A 19,306-nucleotide genomic window follows, 5' to 3' on the forward strand; every position below is an offset into this window, starting at 1 on the left:
TACAAAAAAATGGGTGGCGCTGTATTGTTGTGACACGCTCTCCCTGGGGAGAGCAGCCCGAATTTCACACAGAGAAACCTGTTGTGATAAAAAGCAATACAAATACAAATAACCATTTACACTTAAGCGTTAAAGCAGCAGTTGGGTTACACTGCTGGTCAGGCATCTTCATGTATGGATTTGTCTGAACACAGTGACGCCTCCCTGAATAACTGAACTGAACTGAACTAAAGCAGCTACAGTCAATTTCTGGGTGTGTGATTCACCAAATCCTGACATGGATAACATTATCTTCAACATGCATGTTTGATCTTTTGCTATATGCACAGAAAGAAGATCATTTAAGGCATAAGCATGTCAATATGTGTGCTGACCAAGGACACAGTAAAAACGAATTATTTCCACCCTTCAACCACCGGAATCGATACCCGGGTGGAACTCACAACCCTTGGATTGAAAGTATTATGTTTCAAACCATTCAGTGCCATTGTGCCCATCGGTAATTAGTACTTACTTCACTCAGCAAGAACAACAAATAGATGGCCTCAAAATTTCTTTGAAACGAGTTAACAGTGCCGTGCACCGCATACGACTCTGAACGAGACAAGCAGGATATCATGAACAACAGATTTATCGCTTGAACCTTTCTTTGAAATGAGTTACAAATACTGGAAGTTACATTTATGGCCTGAACATTTCTTTTTAAAAAGTCACAAAGTCTGCATGGGCTCAAATGGGAAGACCCAGACCATATAGTTGACGGTAAAGTTATCCACCTCACAGATGTGTCTAAATTTTGGAGTGTTGCTAAAATTTCGGGACCAACACTGCAGATGTCTCTATCTCTAAGTTTTAACTCACTTTGGACGATGGAACGCTATAGTGTTCCTGACGTAAGGTAGCGTTCCGGATGACGGAATGCTATAGCGGTTTCGACAATTAAAAATTTTTCCACATTTTCCTCATGGGGTAGTATAACAATCGCAGCTACACTGGGCATTGCGAATGTGTCAAGAGTTGAATGGAAAGTTTCTTCATGAGATTCCATAACAAGACACTCCACAGTGAGCCAGCGAGTTCAGGACCCCACACGACAAGCTAAACTGCATACGTATCGAAAATGGTGTCACAGGCGATACAAGTGGAAATTTTTGGAGCAAACAAGATCACGACAGCTGCTTTTACCACTGCTGAAGTGATTGAAATGCTTCAAACTGAAAGTTTTGACACTGATGAGGATGATGAGGATGATGAGGACGTTGAATAAAGTATCTGCAGTGAAGAAAGCTACTGGCAAGTAGGTACTGACTGTGATTCAGCTTCTGAGTGCAGTGAAGAGGGAGGGGGATGGGTGTTCACACAGCGTGAGGAGAGGGGTCAGTGGGTCAAGTACAATGAGTTTCATTCAGTTACTTTATGTTTTATATTTTTTGTAATTTTTTTCCTAACACTAACAAATGGGTCGTCTGTAAGGAAAAGCAAGGGAGAGAACTAATCGTCTGGAGTGAGTTAAGAGAGTACAGCTTTGTCAAGTAGTACTAAATCTAAATGGACCCCTACAGCAGCATCTTCATCATCCCCATCATCATTCATCAAATACTGAAATATAAAAATGTCAATTCCATTGAAATATAAAAAGCAAAACAAAAATATTTCTGAAACACTGCGGAACAAAAAACAAACAACCAACCAACCAAAAACTGCGTTCCACACAGGATCCAAAACAGGAGCAGGGTGATGAATAACTTATATGGCCTTCTTGAAGATAAAACCAAAATGAGAACATGCAGGATCAGTTATGGCCCGAATAATTCACATACACATCCATCGAGGATGTCTGCTGCTGATGGCACAATGCATCACCATCCTTGGTTCCGGAGTGACAACTATGCTGATGATGATTTCTATGAAACGAGTTACCAAGACTGCGTACCGCAGATGATCCCGAACAGGATGAGCAGGGAGATGAGGTCTGGTGCAAAGCTGGCCATGACCAGGCCCAGCGTCATCGTCAGGCCGCCGATCATGATCACCACTCGGTGCGTCAGCAGGTTGCTCAGTATCCCCGCTACAGGGCCTGGGGGAAAGGAAAAGGTAGTGTTCGTTCAAGTGCACACACAAACACTATACACACACATGCATGCACATGTACAATCATACACACACACACACACACACTTTTTCAACTCCTTGTTAAACAGTCCAGTTGGTTCGCTGTTATAGTTGTTAGTTTTTCATTAGAAATATGTTATATTGTTATGATTTTTTGTTTATTTTTTAAACAAAACTTAAATCAATAATTTTCACACACACACACACACACACACACTTTCACTTACTCATGTGCATACACAATAATCCCCCCCCCTCCTCCCACTCGATTTTTTTCCTTCCCTTGTCTAATATCACTTACAGTGAAAAGACGTTAAACTAAAGAACGAAAAACACACACACACACACACACCAACACAAACACCACCACAATACACACATGCACACACACACACACATACACACACTTACAAGCACCTACACACATGCACTCACACACCAACATAACCACCAGCCCAATACACACACATGCATCCACACATCTTGCACTCAAACACACACACACACACATGCACGCACATACACACACACATGAGCACGCAAACACACACACACACACTCAAACACACACTGATACGGGATTTTCTTCTGAAATACCCACACTGAAGGTGGTACTGCAAGGAAACACACTCAGTTCCACTTTATTTAATATCTTTATCAATGATCTCCCGAAATGTTTGGGCGTTACTGACTCACCATCCATAGACCTTGACAAAAATGGTATTATTTCGTGCTTACTATATGCTGATGACCTAGTAATTTTATCATATATATTAAAATTTTTCCAGCTCACTCTTCACCCAGAGAGCAGAACAGATTTCGACCTTGCTAGCTGACAGCATTCAGTGGTTGGAGAATAGAACGCATCATGTGTGACAGTCAGGCCTGCAAGAGGTGGCCAGTAGGGGTGGGGGAGGTGTCAGATTACAGTGCACAGAGCATGTCAGGACACAAGAGGGAGTGGGGGAGGAGGAGGGGCATAGGGGTGGGCATGGTGGTGGTGTGCCTATTTTCACATCAGTGGGTTTGACAGTGGGCTGATGATTTGGATCCAGACACTCCTCTGTTGGGGATGGTGTGTGTGTGTGTGTGTGTGTGTGTGTGTGTGTGTGTGTGTGTGTGTGTGTGTGGTGTATCTGTTCTTGTGTATGTATATGTGCAATGTTTATTGTTTGAAAAATTCTTGTGGGCCACATATTCATTTCATCACAACAAAATATTCTTTTCCGTGTTTCAGAAAATGTATATGTCTACCTGTCCATAAAGAAAGTAACCAGGATATTTTTGCCTACACCTATCCGTTTTTTGTGAAAATTCCCTGGCAAATAGGACTCAGTTATTTACCAAATCCATACGTAGGTTTAGGGTGAAAGATGAAACTTACAAATAAACAAATGATAATGGTCTTGTAGTTTGTGTATGTATTAAACATGCAGACATGTGTTCACGGACCCAGAATTGTCTGTCCACTGACGGCGAGGGCACCGATGAGGGCGATGAAACCTTTGCTGCCAGAAAATGTCTCCAGAAACTCCACCTGAAATCAGGGCAATGGGCCACACCTGTACCGGAGTGATGTGTGGATTAAAAGGCAAATAAACGTACTGCACAGAGTGCTCGCACACACCTTAACAGCTGCTAAAGTCAGTCTAAAAGTCAGTCAACAGCTGCTAAAGTCAGTCTAAAAGTCAGTCAACAGCTGCTAAAGTCAGTCTAAAAGTCAGTCAACAGCTCTTAAAGTCAGTCTAAAAGTGAGTCATCAGCTGCTAAGTCAGTCACCAGCTCCTAAAGTCAGTCTAAAAGTTAGTCAACAGCTGCTACAGTCAGTCAACTGCTAAAGGCAGTCAACAGAGACTAGAGTCAGTCTAAAAGTCAGTCAACAGTGACTAGAGTCAGTCTAAAAGTCAGTCAACAGTGACTAGAGTCAGTCTAAAAGTCAGTCAACAATGACTAGAGTCAGTCTAAAAGTCAGTCAACAGCTGCTAAAGTCAGTCAACAGTGACTAGAGTGAGTCTAAAAATCAGTCAACAGCTGCTAAAGTCAATCACCAGTGACTAGAGTCAGTCTAAAAGTCAGTCAACAGCTGCTACAGTCAGTCAACTGCTAAAGGCAGTCAACAGAGACTAGAGTCAGTCTAAAAGCCAGTCAACAGTGACTAGCATCACTCTAAAAGTCAGTCAACAGCTGCTTAAGTCAGTCAACAGCTACTAAATTCAGGCATCAGCTACTGATATCAGTAAATTTCTAAAGCCTCAGACAAAACCACCCAGTCAATGTCTTAACCCATTCAGCCCCACGTACATTTCACACCCAAACACTTCTCAGGCATCGAACCCCAATCATTCAAACTGGTTGTCGGACTTTTGAACCAAGTGTCATCATCAAACACTAAAGAGTGGTAACTCTCTCCATACACAAGGTACACTACTTCAAGCCAATGCCGCTTACACTACTGATTCAGCTAGCACACAGGTAAATAAAAGATACCATTCTTTATTGCTTGTTAAATCATTTCCTCTCCAAGCCTCATTAACTCTTTCCATACGAACGGCGAAAGAGACGACGCCGACAGCGTTTCACCCCAATTACCATCATCAAAATATTGTAAGCGGAAGGCTCTTATACTGATGAGGTGAATGTTGTCAAAGAATACCACAATTCTGACGACGGAAGCTAAAGGTTGGGTCATTCAGACACCCACTGGACATCCGAGGGGTCTGTGTAGAGGAGAAGAGAAGACTGGCCGTACTGAGTGAGTTAATCCTTCATGTCAAGTGTCATAATGTTTGTCTATCAGGAACTGAGGATGTCTATGTGCTGTACAAAATCATTGGAGGACACTATTTCAGATCTAAAGCCGAAATTCCAAAGCACCCATACAGCTGCAGGTGGGGGCATGGAGTGCCAACAGGCATTGGCAAGGACTGAAGTGGATCTGTGTTGCCAATCACCAGCAGCTGCAAGTCAATCTGTTGTCGATCAATGTCGAAATCAATAACTCAAACATCACGCCCAAATCAGTCAATCAGCTGTCAATCAACAAATCAACATCTAAAGCAGTCAGTCAAATATCAAGTCTCAGTCAACCGATCAGCTGTCGTTTGACAAAGCAATATCTAAATCAACCAGTCAAACAACACATCTCACTCAATCAATCAGTTGTCAATCAATAAATCAACATCTAAATAAACAAGTCAAACATCATGTCTCAGTCAGTCAGTTGTCAATCAATGGATCAATGTCTAAATCAATCAATCAAACATCATGTCTCAATCAGCCAATCAGCTGTCGATCGATAGATCAACGTCTAAATCATTCAGTCAAACATCACATCTCAGTCAGCCAATCAGTTGTCAACTGACAAATCAGCATCTAAATCAGTCAGTCAAACATTATATTGTTGATCAATAGATCAACGTCTAAATAAACCAGTCAAACATCACGTCTCAGTCAGCCAATCAACAGTTGTCAACAGATCAATGTCTAAATCAACCAGTCTAACTTCATGTCTCAGTCTGTCAATCAACATATGTCAACAGATCAATGTCTAAATCAATCAGTTAAACATCACATTGTTCATCAATAGAATGACGTCTAAATCAATCAGTCAAACATCATGTCTTAGTCAGCCCAATCAACAGCTGTTGACAGATCAACGTCAAAATAAACCAGTCAAACATCACGTCTCAGTCAGCCAATCAACAGCTGTCAACGGATCAACGTCTAAATCAACCAGTCACACATCACATTGTTCATCGATAGAATGACGTCAAAATAAACCAGTGACACATCACGTCTCCCAGTCTGCCAGTCAGCAGTCAGTCAGTCACCAACTCCATGCTCACCAGGAAGAGGCCGACACTAGTGGTGTAGGACGCCTGAAGGGTGAGGATGAGGATGGTGGCCACCAGAGCCACCCATGCCCAGCCTCCATCAACGTCCCTCATATTCACCCCCTTGTTCTTGTCCATGGTCTCTGTCACACAAACCCAGCGTCTGTCATGTGGTGCCGCACACCCACTACCGCTTGCCTGAACCTGTGGGCAGCAGGGACTTATTTTCATCTTTATCACACAACACACTAACCTGTTGTGAAGTGCACACTACCACCCCTTACCTAAATGTATGGGCGGCGGCAGTGACTGATTTTTGCCTCTGTCACACAACTCACTATCTGTCTTGTAGTGCACACCCACTACCGCTTACCTAAATCCATGGGCAGCAGTAAATGATCTTTGTCTTCGTCACACAACCCACTACCTGTTGTTTAGCGCACACTACTACCCTTTACCTATACAGGGGAGCAGTGACTGGTTTCTGCCTCTGTCACACAACCCAGTGTCTATCTTAAAGTGGGTTGTCACACAACCCAGTGTCTGTCTTAAAGTGGGTTGTCACACAACCCAGTGTCTGTCTTAAAGTGGGTTGTCACACAACCCAGCGTCTATCTTAAAGTGGGTTGTCACACAACTCAGTGTCTATCTTGAAGTGGGTTGTCACACACCCCAGTGTCTATCTTGAAGTGGGTTGTCACACACCCCAGTGTCTATCTTGAAGTGGGTTGTCACACACCCCAGTGTCTATCTTAAAGTGGGTTGTCACACAACCCAGTGTCTGTCTTAAAGTGGGTTGTCACACAACCCAGTGTCTGTCTTAAAGTGGGTTGTCACACAACCCAGTGTCTATCTTAAGTGGGTTGTCACACAACCCAGTGTCTATCTTAAAGTGGGTTGTCACACAACTCAGTGTCAATCTTAAAGTGGGTTGTCACACAACCCAGTGTCTATCTTAAAGTGGGTTGTCACACACCCCAGTGTCTATCTTAAAGTGGGTTGTCACACAACCCAGTGTCAATCTTAAAGTGGGTTGTCACACAACCCAGTGTCTGTCTTAAAGTGCAAACCCTCTACCACTTACCTAAATCAATTTTTTAAAATGTTTCATATAGTATACTTACAGTCACACAGGAAAATTCAAATTTTATACAGCACGCTTGTGTAAAGTCTAATCTATACCAATTTCAATCCCCAGAACAGAGTATGGCTGCCGACATGGTGGGGTAAAAAAACGGTCATAACGTAAAAGCCCACTCGTGTACATATGAGTGAACGCATGAGCTGCACCCCACGAATGACGAAGAAATCAATTTCAATTTTTTTAAAATGTTTCATACAGTATGCTTACAGTCAAACCAGGAGAATCCAAATTTTATACAGCATGCTTACACAAAATGGGATCCAATTTTATTTCATGTCACTGACTTGAAAAAAAAATATTGACATATGTGTAACACATGCCCATACATAACTTCAGCTCAGAGAGAGACAATTTCTTAAAAACAAATAAAGTGGGTTTGGCTTTGGCAGAACAATACCTGTCACAGACAGGGTTTTTGGTGGTTTTTTTTTTTGGGGGGGGGGGGGGGGGGGGGGGGGGGGGGGGGGGGGGGGGGGGGGGGCAGTTGTTATGTGCAGCAATAACAAAACAACAACAGAATGCCCTAAGATATTTAAACACAATAATTTTAGGCATTACACTTATACTGGTACATTTTACACTATTTCACTGACTAAACAATTTTTTGGAATACTGATAAATCTCACATAACTTTTTTGGGGGGAGGGAGGTTGGCGGGGGTTGAGGGGGGGTGGGGTGGGGTGGGGGGGTTTATTACACATAACATCTTTTGCTATTACACTGACATAATTTTTGTATCATTCTAAGAAATCAAACAACCTTGTGTATTTTACTGAGACAACACTTACATATAACCTTCTTCATCGTACTGAGATAATAACTGAACAACATAACATAAATACGCTGCCACTTTTTCCCCGAGGAGGAAAGAATTCAGATGTGTCACACTGGATTAGGAAGACTACACAAGATATGGGCGACTGTGAATGAGAACAGCAAGGTATATAATCAGGTGCTGCCACAGGGAAACAGGACATCACGCTGCCACGCAGCCAAACAGGTAGAAGGTGAAGACACTGATAAAAACTAGCGTGGCGCATTGGTTCACGACGTGGACTGAAACATGTGTGTCCAACAATGAGTTGAAATCCTATCCAGGGCATAAATATCATCTGCAGGATTTGGTGGGGTTTTTTTTGGTTTTTGTTTGTATGTTCTCTTTTTTTTTTTCAAAACCCTGGTGGATGTGCACTGAGCTCAAATGGGTTGACTGGGAGCATACTTTCCATGGTCACCCACTACACGGATGCATCTTAGAAAATGGATGCGAAAACTTCCAGACCTGTGGCCAAGGTGGGGGGGCAACTTTGGTGCTGGCTGATGCCAAGATAGATTAAAATCTATATAAATATCTATCACACACACACACACACACACACACACACACACACACACACACACACACATACAGAGAAAGAAAGAGTGATAGAGAAATATCATGTCACAGTCTCAAGCCTCCCCCCCCTCTCTCTCTCTCTCTACACACACACACACACACACACACATTATGTGTAATTTCTATTTCATTACCATCATTGTCATCCCCATAGATCATCAAGTAATCAATGACAATATTGCTAAACAATATTGGAGAAAGAAGAAATAATTATCATAAAAAAAGGATTAAAAAAAAAGAAGAAATTCATTTTGCTCTCCTCAAACAACTGGCAGAAAAAAATGAACTGCTGTTATCAAACACTACAACAATTTGCATGAAGAATATGAACATAACAGCAGGAATTGCTTCTCTAATGCGTCACTGCAACAGACGCTGTTGGGAACTAGTCATTTCTCAAGACCAGATCTGACCCCATACCACTTGTCATTAAAGACAAGCAAGTAGAGATCATCAGCGAATTTAAATTTCTCGGACTGATCATTTCCAACGATTTGAAATGGGAGAAAAATATGGAAAAAACTGTTAATAAAGCACAACAACGCCTGTACTTTCTTCAGCGCCTCAAAAAGTTCGGAATTAAAAAAGAAATCATGGTTGATTTCTACCGAGCAGTCATTGAAAGTATGCTAACCTTCGTTATTACTGTTTGGTACGGAAACATTTCCAAGGCAGAAGTTGCAGCCCTTTACAGAATTGTAAAAACTGCCACCAAGATTACCGGGGCTGATCTACCTTCTCTAGAAGACATATATCGTAAGTGGCTACTCAGAAAAGCAAAATCAATCAGCCAAGATGAATCACATTCAGCTTCTGGGATTTTTTAGATGCTTCCCTCTTGTTGACGGTACAGAAGTATAAGGACGAAAACCAATCGCTTCACCAACAGCTTTTTCCCCAAAGCAGTCAATGCCCTGTCTCTTGAACAAATCCAGTATAATAAATAGAACTGTGCAATCAACAACCCTCTACCTGAAAATCTAGCCATCAGCCCCATCCACATGTAATATGCGGCTTCTGTTCAAACATATGTGTGTGTGTGTGTGTGTGTGTGTGAGAGAGAGAGAGAGAGAGAGAGAGAGAGAGTGTGTGTGTGTGTGCAGTGCATGCATGTGTGAGTATGCACAAGTTTTTAGATTGACATGCACTTGTATGTATCCTAATTTCTACTATATCTGTGTTTGTGTATGATTTTCGATTTATGTTTGTACCTTGTTATGTACTATTCCCCCCCCCCCTCCCCGTACCCCCCAATATTCCTTGTGACCCTGGTACACTTGGTAATAAAGACATTTTCTATTCTATCCTGTTCTATCAAACAAGATGCGCTCCATTTTTTTTCTGAGATCCTCTCCAGTTTTTTTCCCTCAGAGGCACAAGTTCCTCTCCAGGTCTTCCTGGTGTATAAATTTGGTTTCTGAAGCAATAATTGCTCTACTGTTAGAGCAAAAACTGATTTCCGTTTGTGCTTCATAAATGTTATTGAAATATTGATTTCATGCTGTTTGTGCTTTTTAAATATGTTCTAGAAATATTGATTTCATGCTGTTTGTGCTTTTTAAATATGTTCTAGAAATATTGATTTCATGCTGTGTCTGCTTCATAATTATGCTACTTTTTTTTTCTTTTTCTTTTTTTTTTTAATGTCAGCACTAGCATTTTCCATGGACATCAGCAGACATGTTCATGACCAAAGGACCAGGCTGACCTGGTCTGTGGCTGGCTCTTGATGTAACTACGCTGTCAACAGCGCTGACAGTTCATGGGGGAAAAGTTCAGTGGGTGTCATTTAGAAGGCCGGCCGTTTTGTGGAGGAGCCTCTGTGTGTGTGTGTGTGTGTGTGTGTGTGTGTGTGTGTGTGTGTGTTTGAGTGTGTGTGTGTGTGTGTGTGTGTGTGTGTGTGTGTGTGTGTGTGTGTGTGTGTGTGTGTGTGTGTGTGTGTGTGCACATATGTAGGTGACAGGTGAGGTTGAAATAACATACTGGTAATATCAGGCGACTCCTGTTTGTTTGTTTGTGTGTGTGTGTGTGTGTGTGTGTGTGTGTGCGCCCATGTACACATATGTAGGTGGCAGGTGAGGTTGAAATAACATACTGGTAATATCAGGCAACTCTTGTTTGTTTGTGTGTGTGTGTGTGTGGGTGCGTGCACAAGTGTGTGTGTATGCTTGTACAGGCATGTACACATATGCGTGTGTGTCTGTAAGTGCATAAGACTGTTCATGAACATGAATCCATATACATTCTCAAGTATGTGCATGAATGTTTGTGCATATACATACCTGTGTGTGACATGCATATGTGCTTAATGAGTGCATTATACTTTGTGTTGATACATTCAATATAGGTTGTTTATGAAAAAGAATGGTAACACCAACAGTCTCTTCTTCTTATGAACAGGTAAACTGTTTCTCACCTGTATCACACACACACAAAAAAAATCACAACATATGTCTCTTCATACAATTACAATGAACAAACTGGCCTTTCAGAATTTTTTTTTTTTTTTTACCTACATTGTATAAAACAAAATAAATTAACTGACCCGAATGAACAGTGCTGAATCCCAATGTAACCTTTTCTAACCTGTACCATGGGTGAACAATGAGAGAATCAGTCAGATGTTGGACTTTGGCCTAGTGTTCACCAGTGACCAGGGGTTGAGGCCTTGTTTCAGCCATGTGTTGTGGCCTTGGGAAAGGCACTTTTTTTTCTTTTTTTTTTTTGTATTTTGTATTCCTTTTTATCACAACAGATTTCTCTGTGTGAAATTCGGGCTGCTCTCCCCAGGGAGAGCGCGTCACTACACTACAGCGCCACCCATTTTTTTGTATTTTTTCCTGCATGCAGTTTTATTTGTTTTTCCTGTCGAAGTGGATTTTTCTACAGAATTTTGCCAGGAACAACCCTTTTGTTGTCGTGGGTTCTTTTACGTGCGCTAAGTGCATGCTGCACACAGGACCTCAGTTTATCGTCTCATCCGAATGACTAGCGTCCAGACCACCACTCAAGGTCTAGTGGAGGGGGAGAAAATATCGGCGGCTGAGCCGTGATTTGAACCAGCGCCCTCAGATTCTCTCGCTTCCTAGGCGGATGCGTTACCTCTAGGCCATCACTCCACTCCGATTCCCTCACCCCACCCAGGTACAAACGGGTACCTGACTTCAGACGGGGAAGGTTAAAACAGAGGAAAGAAAGAACTGGGCCCTGCCTTCCTATGCCAAGCACTAGACATAGTGGTTATGAATTCACTGCCCTAAGAGCCTTTTAATAAAAGTTATGCGGCCTTTGACCTTCAATCTAATGAGTGAAAAGCAAAGTGAGAGCTGTATTATCAATGGTTTCTCCATTGCAATGGGAAATCATTTACAGCTTAGTCTTTTGTGAAGGACTATGACTCTCAAACCAGGAGGCAAAACTGCACAGGCTCTTAGTGCTGCAGCCTTGTGGGTTAGTTGGCCTTTGGGAACCATCCCAACACGGACCGTCCTAAAACACTCTTGGCCATGAGAGTGGGGATGTAACTTGGGCAATACACTCTCCACTATAATCAAATTCTAGCCCAGACAGTTGGACATTAGTTGCCTCCTCTGCTGTTCTGATGGTCATAGGCGAACACGACTGACTATCATATATACAAAATGAATGAATAAATAAATAAATAAACTTACCTGCTAAACACAATTCTCCTTCTCCCTCTCCTTCAGCAAACGTCACAGAGACACAGAACGGTGCAACAAACCGCCAGGGAAACTTCCGTCAACTGCGGGAGGTTTTGTCTGAGGACACAACGGGCAGTTACTACAAGACAAGGCCTGCAAGATGAAGAACAACTGACACCACTCCCACTGGACATGCCCTGAATCTCTGGAAGGCAAGGACAGTGCAGGATCTTCTCTGTCTTCCTCTGGAACTTTCTCAACAGGTTTCTTTCCCCCATCTGCAGAAAACTGCTTCCGTTCAGGAGGGTTGGTGGGGACTCTCTGCAAAAACAATGGTTCAACGCTTGCTACAAATCCATGCACATGTATATATTTTTTTCAATTATGGTCTAGAGCTGTGAAAAGAATACAAGTTATAACATTACAAGAAAACTGACATGAACAATGGGAACACATTCTTTCCCTAAAAACAGAGGTACAAAAGCCAAACTGATGGTCACATTTTGCACTGGAGCTGGCGACACATCTCCACAGGCACGGCCACAGCACAAAGTGACGGTGCTCTTCTCTTGTTGCTGCCAGTTTCAATCTCGGTGGGCGTGTCACAACAGTCATTTTCCAGACTACAGGCATCTGCTCTTCCCCACATTGGCAAAGCTGAAATGAAAGAAATGTACACTTGTTTTACACAACTGCATAACAATATTCGCTCATTTCTATGAGAGCACAACTGGAAGGTAAAAAGGCCAAGCAGGCAGCGAAGTTAGATTCAAAGCAAATCGCTAAACTATGTGATTTTGTCACAGGACACTGATTCTATTGCACAGTTAATGCCAACTACAGTCTACAACCAGTGTGAGTTGTCTGAGGACCAGTTCGGGGTCTGGGTTCAAATCCTGCTCTCACCCATTCTCCCAAGTTTGACTGGAAAATCAAACTGAGCGTCTAGTCATTCGGATGTGATGATGAACCAAGGTCCAGTGTGAAGCATGCACTTGGTGCACTGAAAAGTAACCAATGGGGGGTGAAGTGTTGTCCACTGGCAACATTCTGTAGAAAAAAATCCTCTCTGATAGATACACAAATATATGTGCATGCACTCAAGGCACGTGGCTAAGTGCGTTGGGCTATGCTGCTGGTCAGGCATCTGCGCTGTAGCGTGTATGGATTTGTCCGAACGCAGTGATGCATCCTGAAGAAACTGAAACTGATGATACATTACAAGGTGAACCAGTCAGTCATGTTTCTGGGTGTCTGCTATGTGCACTGAGTTTGGTGTGTACTTTTGATGCAATGTTTTGTCATAATTCCGTCATCTTTCCTCACTTGGCTGGACCAACCGGCATGATTTAATGGATATCTTCTTCTTCTTCTTCTTTGTCCATGGGCTGCAACTCCCATGTTCATCCGAATGCGCACTAATGGGCTTTTATGTGTATGACCGTTTTTACCCCGCCATGTAGGCAGCCATACTCCATTTTCGGGGGTGTGCATGCTGGATATGTTCTTGTTTCCATAACCCACTGAGTGCTGACATGGATTACAGGATCTTCTCATGTGCTTATTTGAGGATATGTTTTTAACTGGAACTATTGTAATCATAAAGTGAGCAAATTCATTTGATTTGGTGCTATATAAATAAAATCATTATATTCATTAATAATATTCATTAATATATTATCACTCAGTTTCAGTTTCTCAAGGAGACCCAACTGCATTCAGACAAGTCCATATAAGCTACATCACATCTACTAGGCAGGTGCCTGACAGCAAAATAACCCATTGTGCTCGTCAGGCCTTGAGGGCATGCATGTACATTTGTGTTCCTATACGGTTGGATTTCCTTTACAGAGTCTTGCCATGGGCTCTTTATCAGTGTGTTAAGTGTATGCTGCTTGGGAGAAAACCAGGACAGTCATGAACACTGTGTTGAAAGATAAGCGTCTTAACTCTCTCCATACGAACGGCGAAAGAGACGACGTTAAAAGCGTTTCACCCCAATTACCATCATCAAAATATTGCAAGCGGAAGGCTCTTATACTGAAGAGGTGAATGTTGACAAAGAATACCACAATTCTGACGACGGAAGCTAAAGGTTGGGTCATTCAGACAACCACTGGACATCCGAGGGGTCTGTGTAGAGGAGAAGAGAGGACTGGCCGTACTGAGTGAGTTAACCCCTCTGCCACCTTCCTTCATTATTATTATCATTACTATTCAATATACATCCCTGATGCTTTAAAAATGGCAAGGACGCACTGTGTATTCAATGACTGATTAGATCCACGGGATGCTCTAAAAACTTCCAGAAGAAACGCATTTTCAAAACAGTTTAAAATGGTGCATCAGAACTTCAGCCTGTATTTCCATACAAGTGCGTAGCAATGTGGATTAGATTAACCCTTTCACCGCCAAGCTCGCATTTATGCACACGCGTGGTAGAGGACCCATGTCACTGAAAGGTGACCATTCATTGGTCTGTTATCCATGAACCTACTGCACTTAATGTTCGGTGGTAGGATAGGCCGTATTTTCTATACATCGCAGGGGGAATCCCCAGCTATTCTTAGCCACTGTCTTTTCTGTGTTAATACCACAAGGAAATTTTATACTCTAAATTGACTGGCGGTGAAAGGGTTAAGACAGTGCAGCTTTAGATTGATCCTCTGAAGGTAATCTAGGACCCCCTTGAATCATGGTAAAAAAGAAGAGTCCTTGGAACTGCCAAGATTTTTAACTTGTGTCAGAAGGCCTGTTGTCCAGTGTACCGGTAATGACCAACTGACTGATATAGGAAGGGTTAGACGAGCTGCTGTAATATGGGATAAAGCAAAAGTAAAAAAATGTGAACAGGAACAACATCAAATAAAGTTGGTAAGTCTGTCTATCGATCTCTCTCTCTCTCTCTCTCTCTCTATATATATAAGCATATCTATCTATCTATATATATATATGTGCATGTATATGTGTATATGTGTGTGTGTGTGTGTGTGTGTGTGTGTGCGTGCGTGTTGTGTGTGTGTGTGTGTGTGTGTGTGTGTAGACTGTTCATGGGGGGTGTTGACTTTATGTCTGTGTGAGTGTGTGTGGAATGGGGGGGAGGGGGGGGCAGGAGGGTGGGGGGGCAGCCTTGTCAGGGGCTCCACCTCCCTTTATCCTGCTTCTCCTGATGGACTTGAAACCCAAGTACAGGGCAGAAGCTTGAGGAAGGAAAATAAACATCATGGGAACATGACCTGACTGTGTCTCTCTCTCTCTCTCTCTCTCTCGCTTCTGTTTTGTAAAGATAGGAGCAATGTTGTGTCTCTCAGTTTGATGTTGCGTTATCCTTGTACAAGTATACATGTATTGAGTATAACAACATACATATATATACTGAGTCTACACAGATAGATAGATTATGTATGTATGTATGTATGTATGCATGCATGTATGTATGTATGTATGCACAAGCACAGAAAATGACAAGAGTAGAGTACTGCTGTTGCAGTATTTCCTTTCCAGCTGACCACAACACTTCCTGCACCAACAAACTAAATTGGTGCTTGTGTAAAACACACACGTCTGTGTCAACCAACAAAGCATGGGAAACTGGTATTCAACTGTGTCTGAAGAAAGCGTGGGCTTCTTCCTGACCCAGAAAGCAGGAGCAGAAACACTGGTTGCATTCAAGCAGAATAAAATGGATCTTTTCCTGTCCGTGACACGTGCCACAAGCATTTGAGATGCTAGCAACACATGGCCACGGGTAAACGTCAATTCATATCACGTTTCATAACAAAACGTTTTTCTTCTCCTCAGCTGACATCGATCAAAGATAAAGGTCACACACACACACACACGAGCAACGTGTATTTTTCTACGCTCGCAGCTGCAAACTTCCACATGTTTTCATTTCTTTCACTCATATTTTTATGCTCATGACCTTTATTTTATCTGAACCTCTGCTGCTTAACCCCTTACTGGTATATTAACTAATGAGTGGCTGCTGCCACTTGCTGACGTAACACTGCGCTTACAGGTCGCGAAGTGAATCCAACTCTTAATCTGATTTCTTCATTCTGGGAGTGCATCACTTTGATCAGCAAAATCAACGACACTGTCGACAGGTAAACGAAAAATAGTAACTGCACTTCAAATCTGTGCCACACTGATCTAATTTTACCCAGGTTCAGCAGTCCAGGGGTTAATCAACCATAACCGTTTCTCTGTGCGGTGTATATCTGTATAATTATGCCTGCTGTGCTCATGTTTCCATATATAACCCCCAAACACAGATACAGAACACGTGATTCGTACTATGTGTGCTACAGCCTTGTGCAGCAGGCAGAAGGTAAATAGTTTCAACAGATCTTCCTGAATTCTATTCAGGAGGCCAGACAAATTTCCATCTTTAATCAATATACTTACCCACAACAGGCACTGTCAAGATTTGAACCACAGACTTCTAAGTTTGTGCACAAAAGTTTGGCCTCCTCATCACACACAGCTACTGCATACCTTTCACAACTGATACGTAACTTTTTCTTCTTTAAAACAACAGTTCTGATGGATGCAAATCTCTTGCTGAGTTGATCATTCTGTCCACAATAATCCCCCCCACCATCCCCTCCCAGTACAGGAGGAAGGTGGCATAAAACTGAAGGCACTCATCTACCAATACAGTGTCTGAGGGTCTGGGTTTGATTCCTGGTCTTGCTTTTTCTGGAGCGGATCTCTCGGACTGATCAAGGAAACAGGGGAAGGAACACTGGTTTACTGCTGCAGAGTGGAACTGATCTTTTCCTGACCATGGCTCACCACTGCCGTTGAGATGTTGTACACCCTTCTCCCAAGTTTGACTGGAAAATAAAACTGAGCGTCTCTACGTTCCAACAAGATCATAAACTGAGGTCGGTGCAAAACACACGACCTTGTTTCATCAACTTATTCAGACCCTCAAGGACACTGTATTGGCAGATATGCATCTTAACTATTAAGCTATCTTCCTCTTTGACAGCCAGTGGGAATTACTGCCATCTTGAGAATCTTTTGGAGATGAGCACCTGAAATTTCTTGTATTTTGAAGTTTGGAAACTTCTCTCTCTTTTTTCATAAAAATCAACACTGCTTTATTAATGTTTGGTCTCTGTCCTCTTTGTGCATTAACCTTACAGAAACAATTAAGTTTTTATCTAAAAAAAAAAAAAAAATCTTTCTCCACCTGTCCTTGACATAATTTGGTTGTTTTTCTTTTTTGTCTTTTTGCTTTTGTTTGTTTGTTTGTGGAGCTTTATCCAGTTCTGTCTCACTTGTGTAAACTTCTTCTTCTGCGTTTGTGGGCTGCAACTCCCACGTTCACTCGTATGCACACGAGTGGGCTTTTATGTGTATGACCGTTTTTACCCCACCATGTAGGCAGCCATACTCCGTTTTCGGGGGTGTGCATGCTGGGTATGTTCTTGTTTCCATAACCCACCGAACGCTGACATGGATTACAGGATCTTTAACGTGCGTATTTGATCTTCTGCTTGCATATACACACGAAGGGGGTTCAGGCACTAGCAGGTCTGCACATATGTTGACCTGGGAGATCATAAAAATCTCCACCCTTTACCCACCAGGCACCATCACCGTGATTCGAACCCGGGACCCTCAGATTGACAGTCCAACGCTTTAACCACTCGGCTATTGCGCCCGTCACTTGTGTAAACAAAGTGAGTCTATGTTTTAACCTGGTGTTCGGTTGTCACGGTGTGTGTGTGTGTGTGTGTGTGTGTGTGTGTGTGTGTGTGTGTGTGTGTGTGTGTCATGTGTCTGTGTGAACATGGTTAACTTTAACAGTGCCATTTTCTCTGGAAATACTTTGTCTGCCAATACCAAATATGGCATACTTGGTATTAAACATAGTATGAAAAATACCTTAACCCCCTTCGTGTGTATACGCACGCCGGCAGAAGATCAAATACGGCATGTAAAAGATCCTGTAACCTTTGTCAGTGTTCCGTGGGTTATGGAGACACGAAAATACCCTGCTGCTTGCATGAACCATGACAGAGTCATCGGCAAGTCGATGTTGGTCGTGTAACGGAAAGAAGAAGAAGAAGAATATAGAACACTTTTTAATGAATTCTAAATCTCTTCTTTTTTTTTTTTCTCTCATCAAGATTCCTTTACTGGATAAAGCGCAAAGCACAAGCGAGTCATGAATTCAAGGCTTAACCTCTTGTCACTAACATCGAGTACATATAATTTTCCAGCTGTTTCCATATTTTGTTTCTGTAATTCAGTGGCAAAATCATTTCACATATTGCCATGTGTTGCAACTGGTTTATGTGTGCACGTATTTCACACCTTTTTTTTTTTTTTTTTAAACACCATGTTTCTCTTTGTGTAATGAACTGTATGAAAGAGGCTGTTTCTCTTTGTGTAATGAACTGTATGAAAGAGGCTGTTTCTCGTTGTGTAATGAACTGTATGAAAGAGGCTGTTTCCATTTGTGTAATGAACTGTATGAAAGAGGCTGTTTCCATTTGTGTAAAGAACTGTATATAAATGAGTATATATATGTTTCCCTTTGTGTAATGCACTGTATATGAATGAGTATGTATATATATAGATATATATAGATATATATATATATATGTTTCCCTTTGTGTAATGAACTGTATCAAAGAGGCTGTTTCTCTTTGTGTAATGAACTGTATATGAAAGAGTATGTTTCTCTTTGTGTAATGACCTGTATATGAAAGAGTATGTTTCCCTTTGTGTAATGAACTGTATCCAAGAAGCCAGCTGTTTCCATTTGTGTAATGAACTGTATGAAAGAGGCTGTTTCTCTTTGTGTAATGAACTGTATGAAAGAGGCTGTTTCTCTTTGTGTAATGAACTGTATGAAAGAGGCTGTTTCCATTTGTGTAATGAACTGTATGAAAGAGGCTGTTTCAGAGAAACAGCAGCTACTAGGGTTTATGATTACAGCTGTTCATATCTCTGCCAAAATTGTTGTGGTGCTGTGTGTGTGTGTGTGTGCATGCATGTGTGCATATGTGTATGTGTGTGTATGCTTGTGTGTGCATGCATGTGTGTGCATGCATGTGTGTGTGTGTGTGTGCAAGCATGTATGTATGTGTGTGTGTTTGTGTGTGTGTGTATGTCTGTGTGTGTGGTCTGGGCATGC

General features: G+C 42.1%; 1 protein-coding gene across 5 annotated transcripts in view; it reads right to left on the bottom strand.

Moving 5' to 3' along the window:
* The window catches only part of LOC143289900 (monocarboxylate transporter 14-like), a 39,021-nt gene that overhangs the window by 16,922 nt on the left and 2,793 nt on the right, over positions 1 to 19,306 (bottom strand). Inside the window, exons 2-6 of one of the 5 annotated variants that reach the window (XM_076599129.1) lie at positions 12,648 to 12,804; positions 12,157 to 12,468; positions 5,958 to 6,088; positions 3,565 to 3,649; positions 1,934 to 2,077 (exon numbers count right to left, since the gene is read on the bottom strand). In XM_076599129.1, coding sequence (XP_076455244.1) covers positions 1,934 to 2,077; positions 3,565 to 3,649; positions 5,958 to 6,083 — 355 coding nt within the window. In that variant the 5' untranslated portion in view covers positions 6,084 to 6,088; positions 12,157 to 12,468; positions 12,648 to 12,804. Of the gene's footprint in view, positions 1 to 1,933; positions 2,078 to 3,564; positions 3,650 to 5,957; positions 6,150 to 12,156; positions 12,469 to 12,647; positions 12,805 to 19,306 lie in introns of all 5 variants that reach the window. The other 4 variants (XM_076599130.1, XM_076599132.1, XM_076599133.1 and 1 more) reach the window with 4 other exon arrangements.

The sequence above is a fragment of the Babylonia areolata genome, chromosome 14 (genome assembly GCF_041734735.1).
Source record: "Babylonia areolata isolate BAREFJ2019XMU chromosome 14, ASM4173473v1, whole genome shotgun sequence".
Classification (NCBI taxonomy): Eukaryota; Metazoa; Mollusca; class Gastropoda; order Neogastropoda; family Buccinidae; genus Babylonia; species Babylonia areolata.